We start from the raw sequence: 24734 nt of genomic DNA, 5'->3' as shown, positions 1-24734 counted from the left end.
CTCTCTGCTTGCTAAGTTGTGAGTGAGTGAGTGGTCGCCTGGGCTGGGTAGATTAGGGTTTCTTTCAAAGCTGAGTGCAGTCTGGATTTGGGAAGTCAGATATTGTCTACCTTGAACCCTAAGATTGTCGCAAGAGGTGTTTTACCTTTCAGAGGAATAAGGATGGATAGATTGAGCGAAGCAGATGGTAGGTCTTAGGTCAAGGTAGGTCTGGATTGTTGGTTTTCTTGTCAGAGTCTTGTTTTCCTCCAGGTCAGAGCCTATTAAGCAGAGTCAGTGGCCAAGGGGAGATTCAGGGGGCGATTTCAGGAACTGATGAGCAAATTCACTTGATGATGATTGAAGAAGTCTTGGAAAGTTATATCCAAGGCAAGGAAAGGAGGTTTGAGGTGTAAAATGAGCCAAAACCAAGATTTTTGCTCCTGACCCTTCCAAACGGTCCAGGGTGAAATTCATATTTCCTCTGCTCTGCTCCTTGTCTTGACCAAGTTTGAAACTTCTACTGCATGGTGTCGGGGACTGGAATGCATTTTTGCCTTAGGAAGAAGGTTTGAAGCGATAAAATGATGGAAGTTAGCCTGGAAGAGGAAATTCGCTCCTGACCCTTCCAAAGGGTCCAGAGCAAAATCCTCATTTGACCCTCATTTTGGCCTAAGACATGGAAAGTGAGGATTTTTGAGTCAAGTGGATGGCAAGTAGACATGATGGTACTAGGGAGAGATAAAGTTGATCAAGTCTGGAATGAAAAGGAATGGAATTCAGTGTGAAATCAACCTAAAATAGGGAATTCGCTCCTGAGTCCTGACCCTTCCAAAGGGTCCAAAGCGAAATTCCAAGAAGGCACCCTTTTTCTCCTTGTTTGCACTAAAAATCTTGTTCTTTAGGCATGTGGTGAAGGTTTTTTATGTGTTCTTGCCTAAGAGGTGATCAAAAGCATTAAAAGTTGAGGATTTGGACCTAATGCATGGATTTTCACTCTTGACCCTTCCAAAGGGTCCAGAGCGAAATCCAATTTTCCTCCACTTTGCTCAAGGATATGACCAAAATTGTAGACTTTTGAGGCATAATTGAGAAGGTTTGATGCACGTTTGCCTTAGAGAGGAGGTTTTAGACCTTGGGATGATGAAAATCAACTCAAAAGGAGAATTTCGCTCCTGACCCTTCCAAAGGGTCCAAAGCGAAATCTTCCATTTTGCCTTCCTTTGGCCTTAAAAACCTAGTTTGACCTTGCCTAGACCCAGTTGGATGATGGATTGTCTTGATTGCGATTGAAGGAAGTTGAATTGATCAAGTTTGAAGGAAAATGAAATGAACCTAGGTGAGAAAATAGCCAAGGATAGGGATTTCGCTCCTAACCCTTCCAAAGGGTCCAGAGCGAAAATCCCCTTAAGCCTCAATTTCTCACTTATCAAGGCCAGGTTCATAGCTTTTAAGGCATGTATGGAAGTGTTTGACTTGTTCTAGCCTTAGGGAGTGACTTGAGGTGGAGGAGATGAAGGATTTTAGCCAAGGAGGTGAATTTCGCTCCTGACCCTTCCAAAGGGTCCAGAGCGAAATTCTTGAAAACACTCATTTTCCCATTAGCCAAAGTCAGGACCAAGATGGAGATGAAAGGAGAGTGGTCTATGTTTGCTCCCAAAACAAGATTGAAGTTTGAAAAATGAACAATCAAGCCCAAATCATGATTTTCGCTCCTGACCCTTCCAAAGGGTCCAGAGCGAAAATCTACCTAGACCTCATTCCCTTCCTTGTTTGACCAAATTTTGATTTGCAAGGCATGTTGAAAGGAAGAATGGACATATTTTTGCCTTTGGAAATGTTTGAAAGCAGTGGAAAGTGAGGATTTTGACCAAAAATGGAAAAAATGGAAATTTTGCTCCTAACCCTTCCAAAGGGTCCAGAGCGAAATTCCTTACAAACCTATTCTTTTAGCCTTGCTTGGGCTTAAAACTTTGTTCCTTGGGTGAGAAATGATGAGGTTTATCTTGTAAGGGAGAATGAGACTGAAAAGATGAAGGATCAAGTCAAGAATGAGAAATTCGCTCCTAACCCTTCCAAAGGGTCCAAAGCGAATTTTCTCAAAACCACCTTTTTTCCCAATTTTGTGCCAAGCCTAGTGCAGACTAAGGTGAATTTAAGAAGGAGAAGTCCTTAGGAATGACTTCAAATTGCCAATGCTTATCAAATTTGAAGGAATTGAGCCAAATAGGGTTTTCGCTCTGGACCCTTCCAAAGGGTCCAAAGCGAAAATTCTTCAATCACCTATTTTCCTTGCAAAATCAAGTCAAACTTGGGTTTTTATAGCTTGGATGAGTGAGGAGAAGTGTTTTCTTGCCTTTTGAGGTTGATTCAAGTTGAAAGGATGGAGGAAGAAGACTAAAAAGTGATTTTCGCTATTGACCCTTCCAAAGGGTCCAGAGCGAAAACCCTAAAAACCACCTTTTTCTCCAAAATTTGAGTGAAATCAGGCCTAGACAAGGGTGAGAGAAGCCATTTGGATTGCCTTGGAAAGACTCTTGATCACCAAAAATGCAATTTTTGAGCTCAAACTAGAAAATCGCTCTTGACCCTTCCAAAGGGTCCAGAGCGAAATTCTGGATAGGTCCCGTCCCTGGCTAGGTTTTTGAGCGAATTTTCCTTTTTAGGCCTTGTGAAGATCAAACAAATGTTGCCAAGTTGAGAAGTGGATTCAAAATGAGGGAGTCTAGATGAGTTCAAGTGAAGGAGATTGAAAATTGAGCCTAAAAGGTGAATTTCGCTCCTGACCCTTCCAAAGGGTCCAGAGAAAAATTCACAAAATGTCACGTTTTCCTCCAAGATAATGTTGAGTCAAGTAAGTGATCAGGGTGGATTTGCCTTAGAGATTGCCTTAGAAGAGATTGTGAGTGAAACAAAGATGAGTTTTGAACCTAAAAAGTGAATTTTGATCCTGACCCTTCCAAAGGGTCCAGAGCGAAATTCTCATCATCACCTAATTTGCCCATGTTAGATGCTAAAAAATTGAATCCCTAGACTTTGTTGAGTTAAAGCTAGCATATGCTCACCTTTAGGAGAAATTTGGAGTAAAAAAATGAGACAATTGAGGCCTAATCAAGAAAATTGCTCTTGACACTTCCAAAGGGTCCAGGGCGAAATCCTTGGAAAAGACCTATTCTTCACCTTGTTTGGATTAAGACAAAGGCAATGATGATAAGAGCATGAAGTGGTGATAAATCAAGGATTGTGAAGATGTTGATTAATGGAGTAAATGAGCCTAGATTAGGAGTCCAAGCAAGCCTCCTTGGGGTGATTTAAGCCTTCCTCATACTTTGAGCATTCTAGTGCCCATGGAAAAAATGTCCCTTCATCAAACCTTGAACAAACTCTAGAATCCACTAGGTTTATCTATATCTTCTCACTAAGTTGCTAATCAAACCTCATTTAGGGGGCTAAGACAAATTCGCATGAGCTAAGGCACTTATAAAATAAATTATTTAATTTCTTTCATACCTTCAAAATTAAAAAATTTCATACTTTAGCGCTCAACACATTTTTTTTGTGTTTTATCACCAAGTCGGCCAGCTTGTAGAGGGTTTTATTTTATTTTATTTATGCATTAACCAAGTCGGCCTAGTGGTAAAATGATAGGAGCGCCCTATAAAGGAGAGGTGTGTTTTGAATTTTTTAATCACTCATTCATTTTCTCCTATGCGAATTTAGAGAGCAGACCTAAAGGTGCGAATTCCAGCAGACTTGGGTGAAATTTTTGATTAAAGAAAATTGGTTGAAGGCGAATTTCTTGATTGAAGAGCTGGTTAAGAGCTAGTTGAGTAAGAATTCCAGCAGGTTTAGGCAGGCTGATTGAAGGCTGGCTGGAGGCTGATTGAAGGTTAAGTCATCAAAGGGGAGGACCTGAAATTCAGATCAAAGACCTTTGTCCAGCAGATCTCCATTTTCCTTTATCCATTTTCTCAAGGTTGATAGCTAAAAATCAAGGAGGAAGTACGTATAATCTGATTTTTGAAGGCATCTTGAGGATTAGATTTGATTTTCTATATTAATCCTTTGTAAGATTAAGTCTTGCATAATCTGATTTAATTCATAAGTAATATCAATTTGAAAATTCATAATTCCAAGGATTTATCACATTATTTTCAAATTGTAATCTTTTTATTTCCTTGAAAGGTCTCAAATCTCCTATTTTAAGATATCATGCTCAAACCTAACTTAAGCGTTTCTTGTAGGTATCAAAGGACGACCCCCAAAGCCAGTGGATCTACTACCCGGCAAGCTCTCATCAAGGAGGATCAGAAGAATGATGATTTGGAGACCAGGATCATGTCCAAGTGGAGCAATATCGAAGACACCAATCTAGGAAACTTCAATGTGAAGAAGTTTCGGGAAGCGCCCTACATCGGCAAGTCGTCACATGTTGCCAAGAGAATAATTGAGAGTGGCATCATCAAGGCCGTAGGTTTCCCTCCTGCAGTCAAGTGTCACGAGTTGATGATTGAATGTGCCCGGCACTATGATTCACATTCAAGGACGGTCGTAGCTGAGGATGGAACTATCTTAGCCTACCTTTCAGAGGAAGCTATAAGTGAAGCTTTTCATCTCCCGAAGCAGAGAGACATGATCTACAAAAGTTTGGAAGGAGCTAGGTCTATCTATGAGGATGATCTTGATTCCTGTTTGAACTTCATCAACAAGAATTAGTTACTCAAGAGTAGACCTTGCTTGAACAAGATTCCCAATACGCTGCACAGAATTGATTTCCAAGAAGAATTCAAGGACTTGATAACCATGCTCAATCGGGTTACTGGTGCCTCTCAAGCCTTTTTCTTCGACAAATGGATGTTCTTCATACAAGTGATTGTCCAAGGAAAAGGAAAGCTCAATTGGGCTAGAATCATTAGTAATAACCTGGACGTGCAGTTGAGGAGGCTAGCCCCTACCAAGTCATTTCACATGAGTTCATATGTTATATATTTCTTAGTCAGAAATTTTGAGTATGCAGGGCTACCACACAGAGGAGTTGTTGGGAGAGGACCCAAATAAATAAGAGTTTGTGATTCTTATGTTCAACTACATCATCTGCCAAGGAATGACTACAAGCTAATCAATGACACCTTCACGATTTATATCACCAGGACATTGCAAGGAGGGATTCATCATCGATTGTCTCCAGAGGCACAGGACCTCGTGAAGAAGCATGGTGCATGGTTCATTCAATTTCCAAAATTCACCTATATCAGGGTCCATGGATGTCCTTCACCTCCCTATATGTTGCCAAGGTATCCTACAGATAGGATAATATTACTTGAGGTGACCAGACAGTTGGCAGCCTATGCTAGAGCATCAAGACATAAGCATGGAAATGGAATCCCTGTACCCATTCTACTAGGGAGTTCAATTGAAGTATGCCCTAACTCTCAAGCCATGGAGGATGCAGAAACGGAGTTATCTCTATATTCGTTCACATCCTTTGCCTCAAGGGAGAATTTTGACCCACATGGTCACATGGAAGAGACAGTCGGGAAGAAGTACAAGCATGAGTTTCAAGTAGAGGACTTCTAGATGAATATTCAGGATGATATAGAGGTGAAAAGAAAGATGCATTCCAGATTATCCTTGGATCTCATCAGGAAATGTAAGGTTTATAGAGTAGCCGATCAAGCCCAGGACAGTGGAAGATATCTCCAATCTTCCTATGAGAAGGAGGATAAAGAGGTGAGGATAGATTGGAACAAGCCTGAAGTTGCAGACTTAAGAGCATTAATGGACCCCGTTTTAACTTGCACTCGCAGATGGGTGGACATACAGCATCAAAAGTTGAAAGAGCAGAATGTATCTATGACATTCACCCTGGAAACAAGAACAGAGGAAGGAGAAGCAAGTGTGAGTGACAATGAAGAGCACACAGTTATACTGAGAGGGGGGGTGAATCAGTATAATGAAACTTTTCAATTCAATATTTTATATGATAGAATCAATCACTAAAAATAATTTTGCATATGAACACAATAACACAAAGATTTAAGTGGAAACCCAATGCGAGAGAAAACCACTGAAAATGAATGCTATATATTTATGTTCTTTTACAATTTTGTGAGCACCAACCCACTGGAAGCACCAACTCTCTCTGCTGAAATTGTGAGCACCAACTCACTCTTCACAAATCTAATTTTCCATCTTGAACATGTTGCCGTAACAATGGATGATGGACAATGGTAACACTCTTTAAATCTGCATACACATCTTCATACAAATATGTCACAATTTCTTTCTTAAATCTGTTGTAAGCTGATCATAAATCTGCCTTACTCTTCATTTCAAATCTGCACGTGCTAAGTTTATATATCTGCTATTATATTGTAAACTTATGCTCTTTTAGGACTGATTGTTCATTTTTCTCTTTGCACACCTCTTACTTCACCTACGTGAGGTATATTTTCAAAAATCCACAGTTTTATACAAAGTATATATATCCAGCATATCAACGTCCTTCTCAAAGCATTTTTAAAAATTCATATATATATGTGCTAGTTCCACCGGTTGCAAACCAACATGACTTTTAGTTTGAAAAGTCATATCCTTCAATATTTCAATAACTTCTTTTTTTTAAATTCTATTAATAAACTTTTTACGGGAGTATTTGTTTGCCAAACACTTTTGTTTATATTAATAAACTCTTATGCCACTATACCTTAGACAATACTTTTCATAATAAACAAACCACTGAACTTAATGAAGCCCGATAATATGTATTGTAAAAATAAGGTATGTAATTTATTTACGATATTATTTTCTCCCAGCCGGTATTAAGTAAGTTCCGCAAAACACAACGTTTAATAATTTTTGCTGTGGAGATTTATTTTTCACTTTTAATTTTGCCGCTCCATATCTATCTCCACTTTAATTAATTTAAAGTGTGCCGCCGATAATATTGTTCAATATATTAACGCTCATGAGGTGCCGTAAAAAATACTTGGTTAATACATCCGCCATCAAAACATTTTTTCGCTTTAATAAACTTGCCGCTATATTAATATATTTGCCAATAATTATAAAGTCTTTCCATATTATATATCGGGTAATAAATATATCGGATTATTTATAAAGTCTTTCCATTAATAGTTTTCATTTGATTTCTATTTTTGCCTTCAGATAATGATATAGATACGAACCATGCTCACTGTAATCTTCTGCTTCATCGTGCTGATTTGCCAGGAAACTTCCAAACCAACACCCAACTCTAGGATATATTTTAGATACTTTCATTCTTTCTGTGATGTCATTTTAGATGCTTCCTGCTTTCAATTAATTTGACATCATAACAATACTTGCATCAATCTCCCCCTTTGTCATTGATGGCAACCTTACAATCCAGATTGCTCCCCCTCAAACCAACACTCCCCCTGTCTCCAATTTACCCCCCTTTGACATCAATGGCAAGGGATTTTCTGTTGTTTGTAACCTGCCCCTTTTTAATGTATGCTTCATACGAAGTGCTTACTGAGAGGATGAGAGTGATATTACTCCCAATTTAACCCTTAGGTACTCAAAAGTCTCTTTTGGAAGAGGCTTTGTAAAGATATCTACTAACTGTTCTTTTGTTGGAACATATTCCAACTTTACTTGCTGCTCAAGAACCTGGTCTCTTAAGAAATGAATTTTGATAGGGATGTGTTTTGTCCTAGAGTGCATCACTGGATTCTTTGACATACTGATTGCACTTGTATTATCACAATAGATATAGGATGATCATACTCAATCTTAACATCTTGCAAGGTTTGTTTCATCCACAATACTTGCGTACAACGTACAACATGCTGCTGCTGCAATGTACTCTGCCTCTGCGATAGATAGAGCTATTGAAGCCTGTTTTTTGCTCAACCAAGATACAAGGTTGTTGCCAAGGAAAAAGGCTCCTCCACTAGTGCTTTTGCTATCATCCTTGTCACCTACCCAATCAGCATCTGTGTATGCTTTGAGAGTGAAATCATCACATTTTGGGTACCACAATCCAAAATTCATTGTACCCTTCAAATACTTGAAGATTCTTTTAACTGCCTGTACATGTGTTTCCTTTGGTGATGCTTGATACCGTGCTGCTACACCAACAGCTTGCATTATATCTGGCCTAGTAGCTGTTACATATAAGAGACTTCCAATCATGGATCTATATTGAGTCTGACTCGCATCAGGGGATTCAACATTTTTACTAAGTTTGCAACCAGTGACCATAGGAGCACTGACAGGATGGCAATCCTCCATTCTGAATTTCTTCAACATCTCCCTAACATACTTAGTCTGTGAGAGAAATATCCCTTCATCTGATTGTGAAATCTGCAATCCCAAGAAGAAAGAAAGTTCTCCAAGCATAGACATCTCGAATTCTTTTTGCATGTTAGAAGCAAATTCTTCACACATTTGATTCTTACTACCACCAAAAATGATATCATCTACATAAACAACTACAATCAACAAATGATTACCTTCACATCTGAAGTACAAATTACTATCTATTGCTCCTCTTTTAAACCCTTGTGTTTGAAGGTAGTTGTCTAATTTGGAGTACCATGCTCTAGGGGCTTGTTTGAGACCATAGAGTGTCTTCTTTAATCTGCATACATAATCTTCCTCTTCTGACAGGATAAATCCTCGAGCTGTTCAATATACACTTCCTCTTCTAAATCGCCATTTAGAAAGGCTGATTTCACGTCCATTTGATAGACTTTGAAACCCTTATGACTTGCAAGAGCTAGAAACATTCTGATAGCTTCCAATCTAGCAACTGGGGCAAATGTTTCTTCAAAATCGACTCCCTCCACTTGTGCATAACCCTTATACACAAGTCTTGCCTTATTTCTTGTAATTTCACCATCCTCATTCATTTTATTGCGAAAAACCCACTTGGTCCCAATGACATTTTTGTTTGAAGGTCTTGGAACAAGCTCCCATGTGTGATTTATTTCAATTTGGTCCAACTCCTCATTCATAGCATTTACCCAATACTTGTCTTCACTAGCTTCATCAAAATTCTTTGGTTCTATCTTAGAAAGTAGACAGAAATGAGCATGTTTTGTGGTGGTAGCTAGTCTCCTCCTTCTCTGAATGTTTGTATCCAACTCTCCAATAACCAAGCTTTCTGGATGATTTTTCTGAACAAACTTTGATGGAGTTTTTGATGGTGTTTTTAAAGGTTTCTTTGATGGTGTTTTTGATGGAGTTTTAAAACTTTCTTGTTCCTCATTTTCACTTTCTTCTTTTAATTCTTCTTCATCACTTTGTTCCTTAGGATGATCTTCTATAGATTTCTCAAATTGCTTTCCTTCATCTATCTTCACATTAGCACTTTCAACTATCTTGTGAAGTCTTTTATTGTAGCATTTATAAGCTTTGCTTCTGGTGGAATATCCAAGAAAGATTCCTTCATCTGATCGGGCATCAAACTTTCCCAAGTCCTCTTCATCTCTTCTAATGTAGCAAGTGCTGCCAAAAATTCTGAAATAATCAACAATTGCAGCCCTTCCTTTCCATAGTTCGTATGGTGTCTTGTCATCGTTTACCCTTATTTGCGCTCTATTCAATATGTACACTGCTGTGTGAACTGCTTCTTTCCAAAAAGTGTCTGCAATCTTTGATTCATTCAACATAGCTCTTGCCATTTCCTGAACTGTCCTATTCTTCCTTTCGACAACTCCATTTTGTTGTGGAGTTCTTGCTGCTGAAAGTTGTCTTCGTATTCCATGATTTGTGCAAAAATCTTCAAACTCATTTGAAGTGAATTCCCCTCCTCGATCTGATCTAAGACACTTAATTTTGACATCCATCTCATTTTCAACTAACTCTTTGAAGGCTTTAAATTTTGCAAGAGCTTCAGATTTTTCTTTTAGAAAGGCGACCCAAGTCATCCTGGAGTAATCGTCTATGAGTAGCATAAAATACCTTTCCCCTTGCAAACTTTTTGTTCTGGTTGGTCCGCATAAGTCTGTATGTATCAGCTCTAGAGGCTTTGAAGACGAGTATTCTTTGGATTTAAAACTTACTCAAGTTTGTTTCCCAAATTGGCATTGTTTGCAAATGACATTAGATGGTTTTGTAATTCTAGGCATATCCCTTACTGCTTCCTTTTTGCTGATCTTGACAAGATTGTCAAAGTTAAGGTGGCCTAGCCTTTTGTGCCATAGCCAGTTTTCATCCTCTTGAACAAAATTACACGTTTCTTCATTTATTTCATTTAGAATATATAAATTATTTGCAGTTCTATGGGCATTTGCAATGATTCTTCCATTCTTTTTAATCTCACATCTCTTAGACAAAAATGTCACACTATGTCCTTGATCACAAAGCTGGCTAACACTTAATAAATTTTCTTTTAAGCCTTTGACATATAGCACATTCTCAGTTTTAGTCTTTCCATAGTCTAAACTAAGTGTTCCTTTACCTTTTATTTCTCTTTTTGTGTTATCACCAAACCTTACTGATCCTTCATCTGCTGGTTCAAAAGAGATGAATTTGTTTTTGTCCCCTGTCATGTGCCTTGAGCATCCGTTGTCTACATACCATCTATCCTTCTTGTTCTTTGCATGAAGAGCTATTTGAACAAATAAGGATTCTTTCTCTTCTTGTTGTTTTTTTCTTCCAAGTCATTCTAGATGTTTCCTCCCTTTTGATAGGTACATCTCCCTTTCTTGGTAAACTAGGGAAGACAGTTCGGCAGAATCTGGCTGTGTGTCCAAAATTGTGACACTTATAACATATTACATCATAATTCATTAGAGGAGAAAATGAATTATATTTCTTTGGAGTGAAGTTAGAAATATTTCTAGTATGACTTCTACAATCAATTGCTTTATGACCAAACTTATAGCATGAAAAACAATGTCCTTTGAATGGATAATAATTATTAGTTACATGTGATTTCTTTATGTGAGATGTTTTCAACATATTTGTGGGAGGATGAGATTTTTGACCATCATTCTTCCTTCTTTTGTTTTCTACTGTCTTCAATGAATCATCCAAAGTTTTTGACTTAGTAGCATTTGCTGTTTGATCCTCTTCATGTCCTAGACCTGATTTAATGAACGTAGGTCTTTGTGCCTTAAGAAGTTGATCCATTTTCTTGGTGCTGTCTTCAAATTTTTGAAGTTTCCCCAAGTCTTGTTTTAAGGAGACAATTTCTAATTCTAATTTGTTGCATCCTTCCTCTTTTCTTTTAAGCTGATCCCTTATTTCCTTCTCATTCTTCTTTGCTTCCTCCAAGTGTATTTTTAAGTCTTCAATGAGCTTGCTTGATTCTTGTAATTTTGTCTTATATTTTGAGACCCTTCCTTTTAGCTTTTCATTTTGTTTATATGCATAATGTAACTCTTCTTCAAGATCTACATCTTCTTCATCACATATAGCCTCTTGTCCTTCTTCCTTCTCATCTTCATCATCTTCGACTTTCATTGCCATAAAAAGAATCTCTTCTCCATCACTGCTAGACATATCTTCAGAACTTTCCTCCGATGAACTGGAACTTTGCTTAGAGTAGAAGCTTTTCTTATGTTTTGAGTAGTTCTTCTTGAAGTATTTCTTTCCTTTCTTCTTTGAATAGCTTTTCTTCCCCTCTTCACTACTATCACTTTCATTTTGAGGACACTTTGAAGCATAATGCCCAACCTTGCCACAATTGAAACATTTGAAAGGGAATTTGCCTTTGCCCTTTTTGAACTTTCTCATGAAGTAAGCTTCAGCCTCATCTGATTCACTGCTTGTACTCTCTTTTGGTGTATGATTTTTGTTCTTGCCCTTCTTTGATGCTTTCAAAGATACCTCCTCATTTCATAGGCTGTGAGGATTCCAAACAATTCATCTTTTGTTAATGTTTTCAAATCCTTCATTTCTTCTATTGCTGATATCTTAGGATCAAATTTCATTGTCAATGTTCTCAACAACTTTCGAACGAGAGGTGTGTCTTCAACTTCTTCTCCTAATGCTATGATTGCATTTACGATTTCATCCACACGCAAAAAGTAGGTGGCGATATCTTCATCTTCCTTCATGTTAAGGCTTTCAAATTTCATTCTAAGTGATTGAAGCTAGGCCTCTCTTACCTTTTCATCCCGTTCATAGATACTTTTCAGTTTGTTCCATATCTCTTTTGCTGATTTGCAATGCATGACTTTTGTAAATTCAGAATCAGCCAAGCTACATAGGAGAGCATGTTCTGCTTTGGCATTATTCTCACTTTTCCTCTTTCTTGCTGCATCAGTCGGAGGAGTTGATGGAGGTGTGTATCCATCTACCATGGATTGCCAAACATCATAACCAAGTGCGTTCAGATAGGCTTTCATCTTGATATTCCAAAATGCATAATTTGTCCCATCGAAAATTGGATTTCTAACTGCATAGTTATCTACCATTGTGCTCTCTTGAGGATCTACCTTCAAGCTATAAGGCTATCTCCGAAGGAACCGGCTCTGATACCAATTGAAGAGCACACAGTCATACTGAGGGGGGGGGGGGTGAATCAATATAATGAAACTTTTCAATTCAATATTTTATATGATAGAATCAATCACTAAAAATAATTTTGCATATGAACACAATAACACAAAGATTTAAGTGGAAACCCAATGCGGGAGAAAACCATTGAAAATGAATGCTATATATTTATGTTCTTTTACAATTTTGTGAGCACCAACCCACTAGAAGCACCAACTCCCTAACTCTGTTTTGTGAGCACCAACCCACTGGAAGCACCAACCCCCGAACTCTGTTTTGTGAGCACCAACCCACTGGAAGCTGAAATTGTGAGCACCAGCTCACTCTTCACAAATCTAATTTTCCATCTTGAACATGTTGCCGTAACAATGGATGATGGACAATGGTAACACTCTTTAAATCTGCATACACATCTTCATACAAATATGTCACAATTTCTTTCTTAAATCTGTTGTAAGCTGATCATAAATCTGCCTTACTCTTCATTTCAAATCTGCACGTGCTAAGTTTATATATCTGCTATTATATTCTAAACTTATGCTCTTTTAGGACTGATTGTTCATGTTTCTCTTTGCACACCTCTTACTTCACCTACGTGAGGTATACTTTCAAAAATCCACAGTTTAATAAAAGTATATATATCCAACTTTCAAAAATCCACAGTTTTATACAAAGTATATATATCCAGCGTATCAACGTCCTTCTCAAAGCATTTTTAAAAATTCATATATATATGTGCTAGTTCCACCGGTTGCAAACCAACATGACTTTTAGTTTGAAAAGTCATATCCTTCAATATTTCAATAACTTCTTTTTGTTAAATTATATTAATAAACTTTTTACGGGAGTATTTGTTTGCCAAACACTTTTGTTTATATTAATAAACTCTTATGCCACTATACCTTAGACAATACTTTTCATAATAAACAAACCACCGAACTTAATGAAACCCGATAATATGTATTGTAAAAATAAGGTTTGTAATTTATTTACGATATTATTTTCTCCCAGCCGGTATTAAGTAAGTTCCGCAAAACACAACGTTTAATAATTTTTGCTGTGGAGATTTATTTTTCACTTTTAAAATTGCCGCTCCATATCTATCTCCGCTTTAATTAATTTAAGTGTGCCACCGATAATATTGTTCAATATATTAACGCTCAGGAGGTGCCGTAAAAAATACTTGATTAATACATCCGCCATCAAAACATTTTTTCACTTTAATAAACTTGCCGCTATATTAATATATTTGTCGATAATTATAAAGTCTTTCCATATTATATATCGGGTAATAAATATATCGGATTATTTATAAAGTCTTTCCATTAATAGTTTTCATTTGATTTCTATTTTTGCCTTCAGATAATGATATAGATACGAACCATGCTCACTGTAATCTTTTGCTTCATCGTGTTGATTTGCCAGGAAACTTCCAAACCAACACCCGACTCTAGGATATATTTTAGATACTTTCATTCTTTCTGTGATGTCATTTTAGATGCTTCCTGCTTTCAATTAATTTGACATCAATGACAATACTTGCATCAAAGAATGCTTCTCATTCTAAGGGATCAAAGAGAAAAGAAGGACCTAAGAAGAGAGAGCCTTCCAAGAAGAAACAAAAGGTGAATCCTGATCGTCCACCAAGTACATCTTCTAGGCATGAAAAAGAAACAAGTCAAAGAGATCAAAGACAGATAGTGTATGAGATTGATGAGTCTATGGAATCAATGGTGCAGAATGATAAACAAGGTAAAGGACAAACACCTCAGCATTCATCAAGCCAATCTCTCCAGGTTGGGGCTAATGAGCAACAAGAAGGAAGGAATGATGATGAAGCAACATTCCCCTTCAGAGAAGATAGACCTCTGCCCAAGGAAATACAAGTGAGGGAAAGAAAGTCTTCTATTCCAAATTGGCTAAAAGAAAGACTGACAAGGGTAGTTGTGGTCGAAGAGGAAGAACAAGTGTTCAACTTGGAAAGTCTCATAGGAAGTTCCCATGAAGAGGTCGAAAAGAGAAAGGCTACGAAGATGTCAAAGGTAATTAGAGATGAAGCAGGATCCAGAAAGGTACAGATAGCTATACCAATAGTAGACGAGTATGAGGATGAGATTCTAGCAGAGGAATATGATCTAGAGACATTTGATCTTGGTCCACTTACCTCCAAGCAGACTATGGAAGAAGCTATTGATTCAGTGAGAGCACTTAATGACAAACTCAAGGAAGAAATGGAAAAGAATAAGAAGCTAGAAAGAGAGGTTAGTGCTTGGAGAAATTACTTTAGTCATCTTAGTCAGCCTTTGAGACGACAAGATCCAGCAATATCACCTTTGCAGGCACTTCCTCCCGAATCGGTAAATGAGGCAGAAAGGACGAAGAACTTAGCCCAACTCATGAATTCTTGGATTGATGAATCTTACAAGGTCGCCATTGAATTTGCAACAAGGATGATGAAGACAATCCATCAAGCTATCCAGGTTCTTGAGATCATTCATAATCTATTGATAATTGTGGATGCATTCGCTCACACTAGAGATGTTGTCATCCTGGTCTTGCAAGTGATAAGAAAGACATCGAGACAGATTCTAGCACAAGAGAAGATAATGGATGGAGAAGCCCATAGCCTTCTACAGTGGTGAACTTTGCTCCAGATGAAGTAAGTTCTTTTCGAAGATGTCAATACCAGATGCAGCCGAGTTGAAGACACCATCCACCCTATTCAAGACAAGGTGTTTGATGTGTTGTGTACGATCCTTGACAGAAAGATTGAGATTTGGAGGATAGGATCAGGATCATTTTTTGCAAGGAAGAGAACTTGGTCACAGAGGAGCAACGAGGTCGGATGTATGCTACTATGTTCCTGATTGAGAAAACAAAAGAGCTAGAGCCTGGATGGGAGACAACTCTTCTCACTGCTTTTCATCAAGTCCTCCACTTGGAAGAACGAATGAAGAATCTTCATGAGATTCCCATTGCTGAGATTGAGGGGATTATGTCTAGATTCATTGAATATGCTAGAAAAGAGCATAGGAAAGGGAACAAAGTTCTAGATGAAAAGTTGTTATAAGATGATGTGGCAACTTAATTCCTATTGGGCTATGTCTCCTCGTTATTTGTGCCAATTCCTATTGGCTATGGATTGATAATATTTATCTAAATGGGGACTTTTTTGGAACAAACCCTAATTAGGGTTTAGGTGTTAGAATCTCAGTCATTGATCTTCTTTTGATCCAAGACGTTCATTGTATTTGAGAGTGCTATATAAGCCCTCACTCATTTCATTTCAAAGAATTAGAGTTAGAGAGAGAGAGTTAGAATTTATAAGTTTAATATTGTCAGCAGCAGAAAAATAAGTAGTGAAGAGAGAAAGTTGAACAATTGTTGTTTTATTTGGCTATGAGATCAATGAAATATTGAAGTTATGGTGTTTTATTGCAATCCTTGTGGCTATTTTCATGGTTGTTTATCTTCTTGAATCACTCTTAGTAGAGATAGCATTTAAGTTTTAAGATTGAAAGATGAATGTTGTGCTTGATCTTTGATAAAACTCAGAATCCAAACCACTAGCTCCTTACTGATTGTAAGTAAGCTTTGTGTGGTCAACTGGAAGCATTAAGATTGTTTGAAAGTTCAATCATTGTTGTGGTATTGATATGTATCTTATTGATAGTATCTATCCCATTGATGATTTGAAAATCATTGAATCCCCTTAGAAGATCGCACCAATTCCAGTGGAGTTGTAACCTTTGGCAATACTAAAATTGGTAGAATTTTATCAAGACCAGTCCTCATTGAGTCGTTCTTTAGGATTAGTTTAAGTATCACCTCCTTAAAACCTTTATCTTTTGATCTTTTTTGAAACGTCAGTTAGTATTAAGAGAATCATGTTTCCTCGTTAGAAAAGTAATTGTACGAACAAGCTTTCCTTGAAAGTACGTAAGGCCCCTTGTAAAACAACAAACACAACGACCACTGGTGCTTATCCACAAGTAGAAATCCTACATAATAGAACCTTGAAGTTCTTCCGATTGATCATTCTACGATACCTTCAGCATTCGGGAACTTTACTCAAGAGAGGATAAGATACCTCTGGGTATTTTATTATGTGTTTGGTCGTGTACAAAAGACACATCAACACCTAGGTCCCAAATGTCTCGAATGATGTTCCAATTAAATCTGCATGCCACGAGAAGGGTCCGCAAGTAAATGGACTTCACCACAAATACAAAATGTTTTCACAAATGAATGAACTTCCAGATGCGATAACTTGATGTAGATCAAAAGATCTCTGGATATGATGTAGATGACCACATGTAGGGTGTAGATCCAGATCCAATGAAATGCGGAAGAAAGTGTTGAGACAGTTACAAACTGAAATGCAAGGAAAAGGAAATGTTTTAGTTGATGCGGGATTGCTTGATAACAAGGGATGCTCCTGCATCACATCCTCATAGAATACATTGAGTTGGTGGGGCCTTAAAACATTGTGCAATTCATAATGGACAATGCTGAAAATTGCAAAGTTGCAAGACTGCTAACTACAAGAAGATATCAGCATATATTTTGGACGCCTTGTGTCATTCATTCACTCAATCTAATGATGCAAAAGTTGGCCAGCTGAATCATGTGGATCATGGATGGAAAACCCAATGGAGTACTTGCAGGTTTGAAAACCATGCGCGCAACTCGCAAGTTAACTTGCCGGATTCTGCAATAAAAAACTCATTGTGGAATCCACCATGACTCGCCAATCACTCACCCAACTCATAGGAAATCATGGCATGGCTCAAAAAAGGCCAAAACTAGAGTCAAAATGTGATGAAAAAGCATGATAAAAGTGTGACGTAGTTTAAATGTGAGTCAAACGCGATTTTGAGGCCAATATAAAACATTGCATTCGACCACTCTTCAACACACAATGAATTCTTTAATGATTTTCACAACAATTTTGCCAGATAAGTTTTGATTCGTGTTTCCCTTTAGTCAAGAATTTAAAAAAAATTACATTTTCATACTGTGACTGTTCACTGTGTCAAATTTTCTATAACCATTGAAAATATAAGAATGTTTTACAGAATGCAGCATATTTATCCAGTTTTAAAAAATTAGAAAGAGCAACTAAAATCTTATGCTTGATTATCATTTTAAATCCTCAATCATGCCTTAGAACAAAAATCGCTGTAGGGTTCATTTTGTATGAAATGCATTAAAATGAGACAATTAACTTGAGAATATAAGAACTGTTGGGGTAATTAGGACACATTATCTAATTATTTATTAATTAGGTCCTTTAATTACTTTTTCACTTAAGCTAAACTTAGGTGCTTTTTCATTTTATTAAATTAGGCTAATAATAGCATTAGGGTTATGCATCTAGAGTTTCATTCATCCTTTAATAAGGCTTCATTCATTCATTGTAATGTATCTCCAATATTCTTGTGTGCAATAATAAAGAATTCTCAAGTTGTTATGGAGCATATTATCTTTGCTTGATCTCTTTTGTATGACGTGTGTTTTGCTTGCAAATGATTCTTGGCTCATGTGGTTGTATCATCAACTTCTACAAGAACATCCACTTCATGCCCTTGAAAACCACCAACAATATTAATCAATAAGCACGCTCCACAATACTAGATATCCAACAAAACATAACATTGATACCCTTCTTGCAAGCATTTTTGGTCATGATACCCTTCTTGCAACACTAGATAAAAAGAAATTGGAGATGGCAAAGGCACAAGCAGCCATATAAGAAGCCATTGCTCCTAATTTGTCAAGAGAATCTGATGTGGATACGCAAGGCATTGTGGGCTCTAGTTGCAGCCTGTGTATACATGTCCCATCCTCCTCATACACTTCAAGAAAAGTTGGTTTACAAGGGTTTTTTGTGCCTATAAATGTACTAAGATCTCAACTTTCATTAGAAGCTACTAGGCGGAATAGGGAGCAAAGAAATAAATAAGGCTTGTGCAAAATTTTGGTATTATAACAACCTTCCCTTCAACATGGCAAGGAGTCCATGTTGGGAGTGTTCGGTGACAACATTGACAGTTGCAAGGAGATGGTACAAGGACCCCACTAGAAAAGATATAAGTGGCAAGTGGCTCCAAGATGCTATTGTAGATGTAAAACAAACTGTGGAAGATCAAAAGAAGTGATGGCAAAAGTTTGGATGCACAATTCTTTTAGATGGGTGGACAAATGGAAGGACCCACATTCTCAATTTTTTAGTGGCTTCAAATGGTGAGTTGTTTTTTTCTAAAGTAAATTGATGCCTCCAACTTAATAAGGAAGCATAAAAACTAAGCTTGATGTTGGAGGATGTTGTTTTAAAGGACGGCACTAAAAATGTTGTCCAAGTTGTTCCGAACAATGCAATAGCATAGGTGGTGGTTGGAAGAGTACTTCAAGAGGGCATCTAACACTTTTTTGGACCCCTTGTGTAGCTCATTGCCTTGACCTTCTTTTGGAGGACATAGGAAAAATTATTTGGGTAAGACCATTTGTAGAAAAGGCAAGATATATATATATATATACACTTTTAAAGTTTAAAAAGAAAGGATTCAATTTGAAAATTAAATTAAGTTGAAGTTACCTTGACAATCCCTATAGCTCTAGTTGCAAAGTCACAATCAAAAACTATTTTTTCGATCCTTTTTGCTTTAGCCTTGTTTGAATAAAGTGATTCTACTCATGGCTGACTCACAAAAATCTACTTCAAGGGAATCAATAAACTAGAAATTCTACGTGTGGCAATGAAGGTCCTAAAGAGGTTTGGACTAATGCAAAATACATTGTCTCCATCATTGCTCCAGTATTCCCAAGTCATCAGATATGGGGATGGGGATGCACCTAACCTTGGAGATGTGTATGAGTGCATCGATTCTATGCTTGACCAGATGAGGGTTGTTGTGCGAATGAAGGACCCCATTTTAGCATTCTACAATGAGCACATTCGGCCAATCATTCAATGCAGATGGGACAAGCTCAACACTCCCTTGCATATGGTTGCCTATGCCTTGAGTCCTAAGTGGTACAAGGATAGGCCGGGTAGAGTTACACCGATTCAGAATGATGAGGTGAAGGCAGGATTCTTTAGGTGCATAGAGAAGATGTACGATGCTAGAAATGCTAGCATAATTCGCACTGAGTGGACGAAATTTGCCACTCTTAGGATTTATTCAGACGCGGCAAAGATGGATATAGAAACTATGGCACAAGAGGACCCACTTTTGTGGTGGAATTGTCATGGTCAAAAATCTTTGACTACCACTCTAGCTATCTATATGCTATCCCAAGTTTCTAGTTCTTCTGCTATTGAGAAGAATTGGTCTACATATAACTTCATCCACTCTCTTAAGAGGAACAAACTTACCTCTAAGAGAACAAAGAAGCTTGTGGTTGTACATAGTGCTTTGCGTCTCATTGACCACAAGACACTTGTGTACAAGGAGAGTCCAACGGCACGATGGGATGTAGAGCCAGAGGATCCAGCATAGATTGATGAGGATGATCCTACCACTTCAGATGCAAGGCTGGTTGGTGTTAGCTTGAGGGATCTTGATCGTGAGGAGTCCAGCAATTCCAATGATAACGAGTTTGCAGATGATTAGAGGCCTCCCTTCACTATATTTTGAGTTTTGAGTTTCAACATTTTGGCCTCTTGTCTTTTGTAATGCTATTGCTATTTGCTACTAATTGTAATGATGTATCATGTAATCATCTTTATAGACTTTGTGATATCAGATATTCATATTTTCGATATAATAGAGATCTCCAATTTGACAATTTCATTTGTCAAATTTTATTTAGCAATTAGCATTCAAGAAATCTTCGTATTTAGATTTAGTATTTCAAATTTTGCTATTTTATAATTTTACTAATTTCCTATAGTTTCATTTGAAATGTAATTCTTATACTGTTATACATCTTTTCACAACTAGTTTTTCAAGTACTATAAGTATATGTATAACTACGTACTATAAGTATATGTATAACTACATCAGCACCACCACCCCGCTGTCCCCAAACTTTAGCCCTTTGTCCCCCCGTCCCTGAAACCCGTCCCCCCATCCCCAACGGCCATGGAACACACAGAAAAAACTTCTTTGGCCTATAAGTTGACAAAGTTTCTAAATTGATTACATGTATGGGACAGATTCAAACACAAGTTCGAACAATTTTGCAAAACAATAAGAACAAATTCAGGAGGTGTGAAGATCAACATCAGATCCTACAACAGTACAAGACTTGTAACAAACCATTGCTTCATTTGCAGAGACAGGGATTCAGAAGTCCTTACTGAAAGATCAAGCCTTTCTAATATGGGGAATACGCATCACAAAGCAGGTAGGACATAACAACTTTAAACTTATCTCCCATCTTACCTTGGTCTTCATTTAGTTTCAACACTCAACTTCTACATCCATGCCATCCATCATTGTTAAATACATTAGTAGCAGCAAAAGAACTTTAAGTCAAAGATAAACCTTGATTGCATTCTACAAGATGGAATGGATCAAGTTATGGATCCGAAGGACAAACATACAAGGAGCCAAGTGATCACCATCTACAAAAGCAACAAAAAAGATCAGATAGATCGCCTAGGGAAACAATTCATCTGAGCACAAGCTGATAAGATTCTGTAATGGATTTCTCAAATGGAGACGGGGTGCAAAATTACTTCTAAAGCATGAGAAACTAGTCTAGGACTCTCGGTCAATTGAAGCATCTAGTCACCAAGCACCATGACACAAAATATCTGCCGAATCATCAACCAACTGCAAACATTGCTAAGAATCAGATAGTCTCATGCATGCTTCTGTTAGCACTAGCTCTGACACTGGTGCCTGGAAGATCAAACAATAGACCGTAAAATCATCAGAAACTCTGTAACAATTCTCCTTCACTTTCCTAACTGGAACTTATTGATAACCATGTAGATGAATAAATCATGAAGTGGGAGTATTCATTTTTCTAGATTGTAGCAAGTTAATTTACATCTAATCTTTGGGATACGGTTTGATAATAATAAAATGGGGCATTATCATACAATTGCTTGTATTTCTGTGTTTCATAGTTCTCATTTTAATTTAATTGTAGCTGGTTTCTCTTGGCAAGGCATTCTGATTGTTGTCCACAAGCAGAAAGTTAAAGCAATTTCCATTCATGAGACATTAAACCCTGGTGTATAGTCCCCCTCAACATCAACACAGGGTATCAAATCAAACATCCATTAGATGATCAAGCATATCCAAAACATTCAATCTTTAGCCTCTAGCATTGAGCATATGTCACACAATCCTGTCTATCAATCAGCCTGTCGACCATACATTTTACTGGCCTTAGTTTCTGACAGAATGGAAAATCTATCAATCCAAACATTGCCACTGTGCCCTCCTAGGCCATGAACAACAAGAGACTGAATAATATGGAAGTAGAAGATGAGACTAGATTTTTGGAATAGAAAAAATTTAGAGCACGGTAGTTTTGTACAAAAGGTTAAATGTACTGCCTACATGAGCACGAGCACATTTGATCGTCTGAAGCAGATAAAGTGTTATTGAATGAATAGACAGAAAAAGGTCACGAGTTTTGCATCAGGAATTCAATACATATTAAATCCAAGGTTGTCCCTTTGGCATAGGCACATGCAATGGCAGGGAAAAGAAACAAACTCTTGACAGAGGCTGCAGATAGGCAGTTCAACTCAAAAAATGTAATTCTTGTTAAAAGCAACAGTGATATAAATTCATGACATAATACATAAATGAAAGCCCTTTCAGATATGACAAGACAATCACAAAGATTGAAATCTTTCATTTTGACAACCAAAAGTGCCCACTCCAAGCATGTGTGGCTCTAGTTTTAAGCCTCATTAGAAAAAACTTGGTGGTAGGCCTCCTACAGGAGCATCTAACAAAGAAAGAAACTGTTGTAAGAGATTTGCTGTGGTACAAAGGAATATGGACCACCATTCCAAATCAAGCTAATCAAGCTGAATGATGGTTTTTTTAATAAATCAATGAGAATTTCTACAAATTTTATGAGGAGCGTGTCCCCAAGGTCTGTTACATGAGCATTACTCCCATATGGGGGACCCTGCTAAAAAGAATACTACTGCAGATAATAAAGAATAATTGCTTCAAGTCCAGGTTTCTTATCTTTGTCTCAGTTCATAGCTTAGACAGTTGTATGGTCACTTAGGACATCAGTTCTTTAAATTTTGTAAGCAATACTAGATAATTGACAGGACACTTTCACAGGAACAAACACTCCATTTTTATTATTTGATAATTTCCCAGCTAAATGTTGACAGTATATCTGAGTAAAAATTCCATAGCACTACCAAAGACCAACCTTTCGTAGCCAATATACTTAGCATGGTGTTGGATACAATTGCACACCAAGCTCTTCATTAGTTTTCAGGAAGCAATGTTTTTTAATAATTCTTTTCTCTTAATGCAAAAATAAAAGGTTTTCTATATCATAAAAATCAAGCAATGTAATATTGAAAAGCATTCTACATTAATCTTGTGAATTCTTTTAATGTTAACAAACTGTTAAGTCAGTAACCCATTTTACTCCCAAGTGAATATTGGGAACCATTAATAACAAATTCAATAACAACAAGTAGGGCAATGCCATATACCTCAATATAGAGATTCTTCCATGAACATAATTGCAACTTCCCATTATCTGTCTCAGGGAAACCCCACCTCATATGATACCTACAACAGTTTAGGGAATCACAGTTCAGAAGGGTAAAAACAAATGAGAACAAAATTGTGATAAATTCTGATAAAATGAAAACCAGCTACAAACATCTGTATTTAAGAAGCCTCTGGCCAGCAGTGAATAGTTGAAGCCCACTGAATTATACATCCAACATCAAGAAAAGAAAATAACTTACAATCGATGCCAAAGAGATTCGTCTGATGCTGCAATCCTCATGAACTTACATACCAGTGAACAATTAACCAGATCTGCTGGAGAAAGAAACTTGAAAATATTTGGATATAGTTCCGAAGGTACCGTACTAAAATGGCAATTCTGTGTACAATGCTTTGGTATCAAATATCCACAGTAGTTTCTCAAGGCTCCTGCATTCTGTCTTTTTTCTGCAAAATCAATATTTTCTGCACATTCAGTTGCAACAACCTCCCTTTTCCATTCTTTCCCTAAACAAACCCGCTTAGAGGGCCCCGAGGTTAAATCTTCCTGAAACCCATCAAACACAAATCAGAAACCATCATATTTAGAGGAGATGGAAAGCATAAGCCATTAAACATAACCGAAGCCATCATAAGGCAATGAAATGATAGTTATTCAAATATATAATAAGATCATATTTACAATAATCACAAAAATAAGTGGTACGATTGCAGCAGAATTGCTGAAACAAAGAAGTGTGCATTAACAAAAAATTATAATACATACACAACTACTGCTGGAACTGCTGGATTGAAGAAATTATAAAGGCTACAAAATCAAACTCGAAAAAGATGATTGGGTTTGTCAGGTCTCAAAACCGCTGCTCCACTTAATAGAAAAAAATCCGCTCACAAGGCTGGTGTTGTCGTCATGGAAATAAAATCAGCTCATTGACACAACATGGAGGATTAAAGGTCAACTCTACAAGAGTGGGTTATCTCTCCTATGCTCTGAGCTCAACTTAGACTTAGGAGGGTGTTCCTAGAGGGATACCTTAACAGGTATTTGAATCAAACAAAATGGACAACCAAAAATAACTACAACCAAACCCAATTGAACACTTGACCCAAAATAATAACATGAGGTCAAAGAAGATTGGGTGCATAAAACCGCTATTTAGTGGATAAACTTGTGCAAGCATGGTCCACATGAAATAAACTGAACTCACTAAAGATAATTTCCTTGGTTATATTGACAATCATGGATGCACAAAACTACTTCTACTTGTAAACTACTGATTAATGTTTTGATCTGATGGTGTGAGATTGGTAAAATGGTTCTAGACCAGTGCCTATTCCTTGGGTGTCATGGCCCGACCAAACAATGAGGCTCAATAAGAAATCATCTGATTCATAAGACTTCACGATTTTCCTATCAAGCGTCCAAGTACAGCACAGAGAATAACATGTAGAAGTGAAGACAAGAATTCACATAATCAAGGAATGAAAACGTTAAGAGCATACCACATACTGAACCCACATGATGTCAAGTATGATAACCTGGCTGATAACCCATCTTACATAGATCATGACCCTGCCATTAAT

At 37.3% G+C, this 24734-nt stretch overlaps 1 protein-coding gene across 1 annotated transcript in view; it reads right to left on the bottom strand.

Moving 5' to 3' along the window:
* The window catches only part of LOC131062778 (F-box protein SKIP31), an 84366-nt gene that overhangs the window by 33541 nt on the left and 26091 nt on the right, over positions 1-24734 (bottom strand). The window contains exons 2-3 of the mRNA XM_057996509.2: positions 23390-23697; positions 23129-23207 (exon numbers count right to left, since the gene is read on the bottom strand). Of these exons, the coding sequence (XP_057852492.2) occupies positions 23129-23207; positions 23390-23697 (387 nt within the window). The remainder of the gene's footprint in view (positions 1-23128; positions 23208-23389; positions 23698-24734) is intronic.

The sequence above is a fragment of the Cryptomeria japonica genome, chromosome 9 (genome assembly GCF_030272615.1).
Source record: "Cryptomeria japonica chromosome 9, Sugi_1.0, whole genome shotgun sequence".
NCBI lineage: Eukaryota > Viridiplantae > Streptophyta > Pinopsida > Cupressales > Cupressaceae > Cryptomeria > Cryptomeria japonica.
Note: the sequence above shows the minus strand (reverse complement) of the source record. Positions and strands in the feature narration are given on the sequence as shown.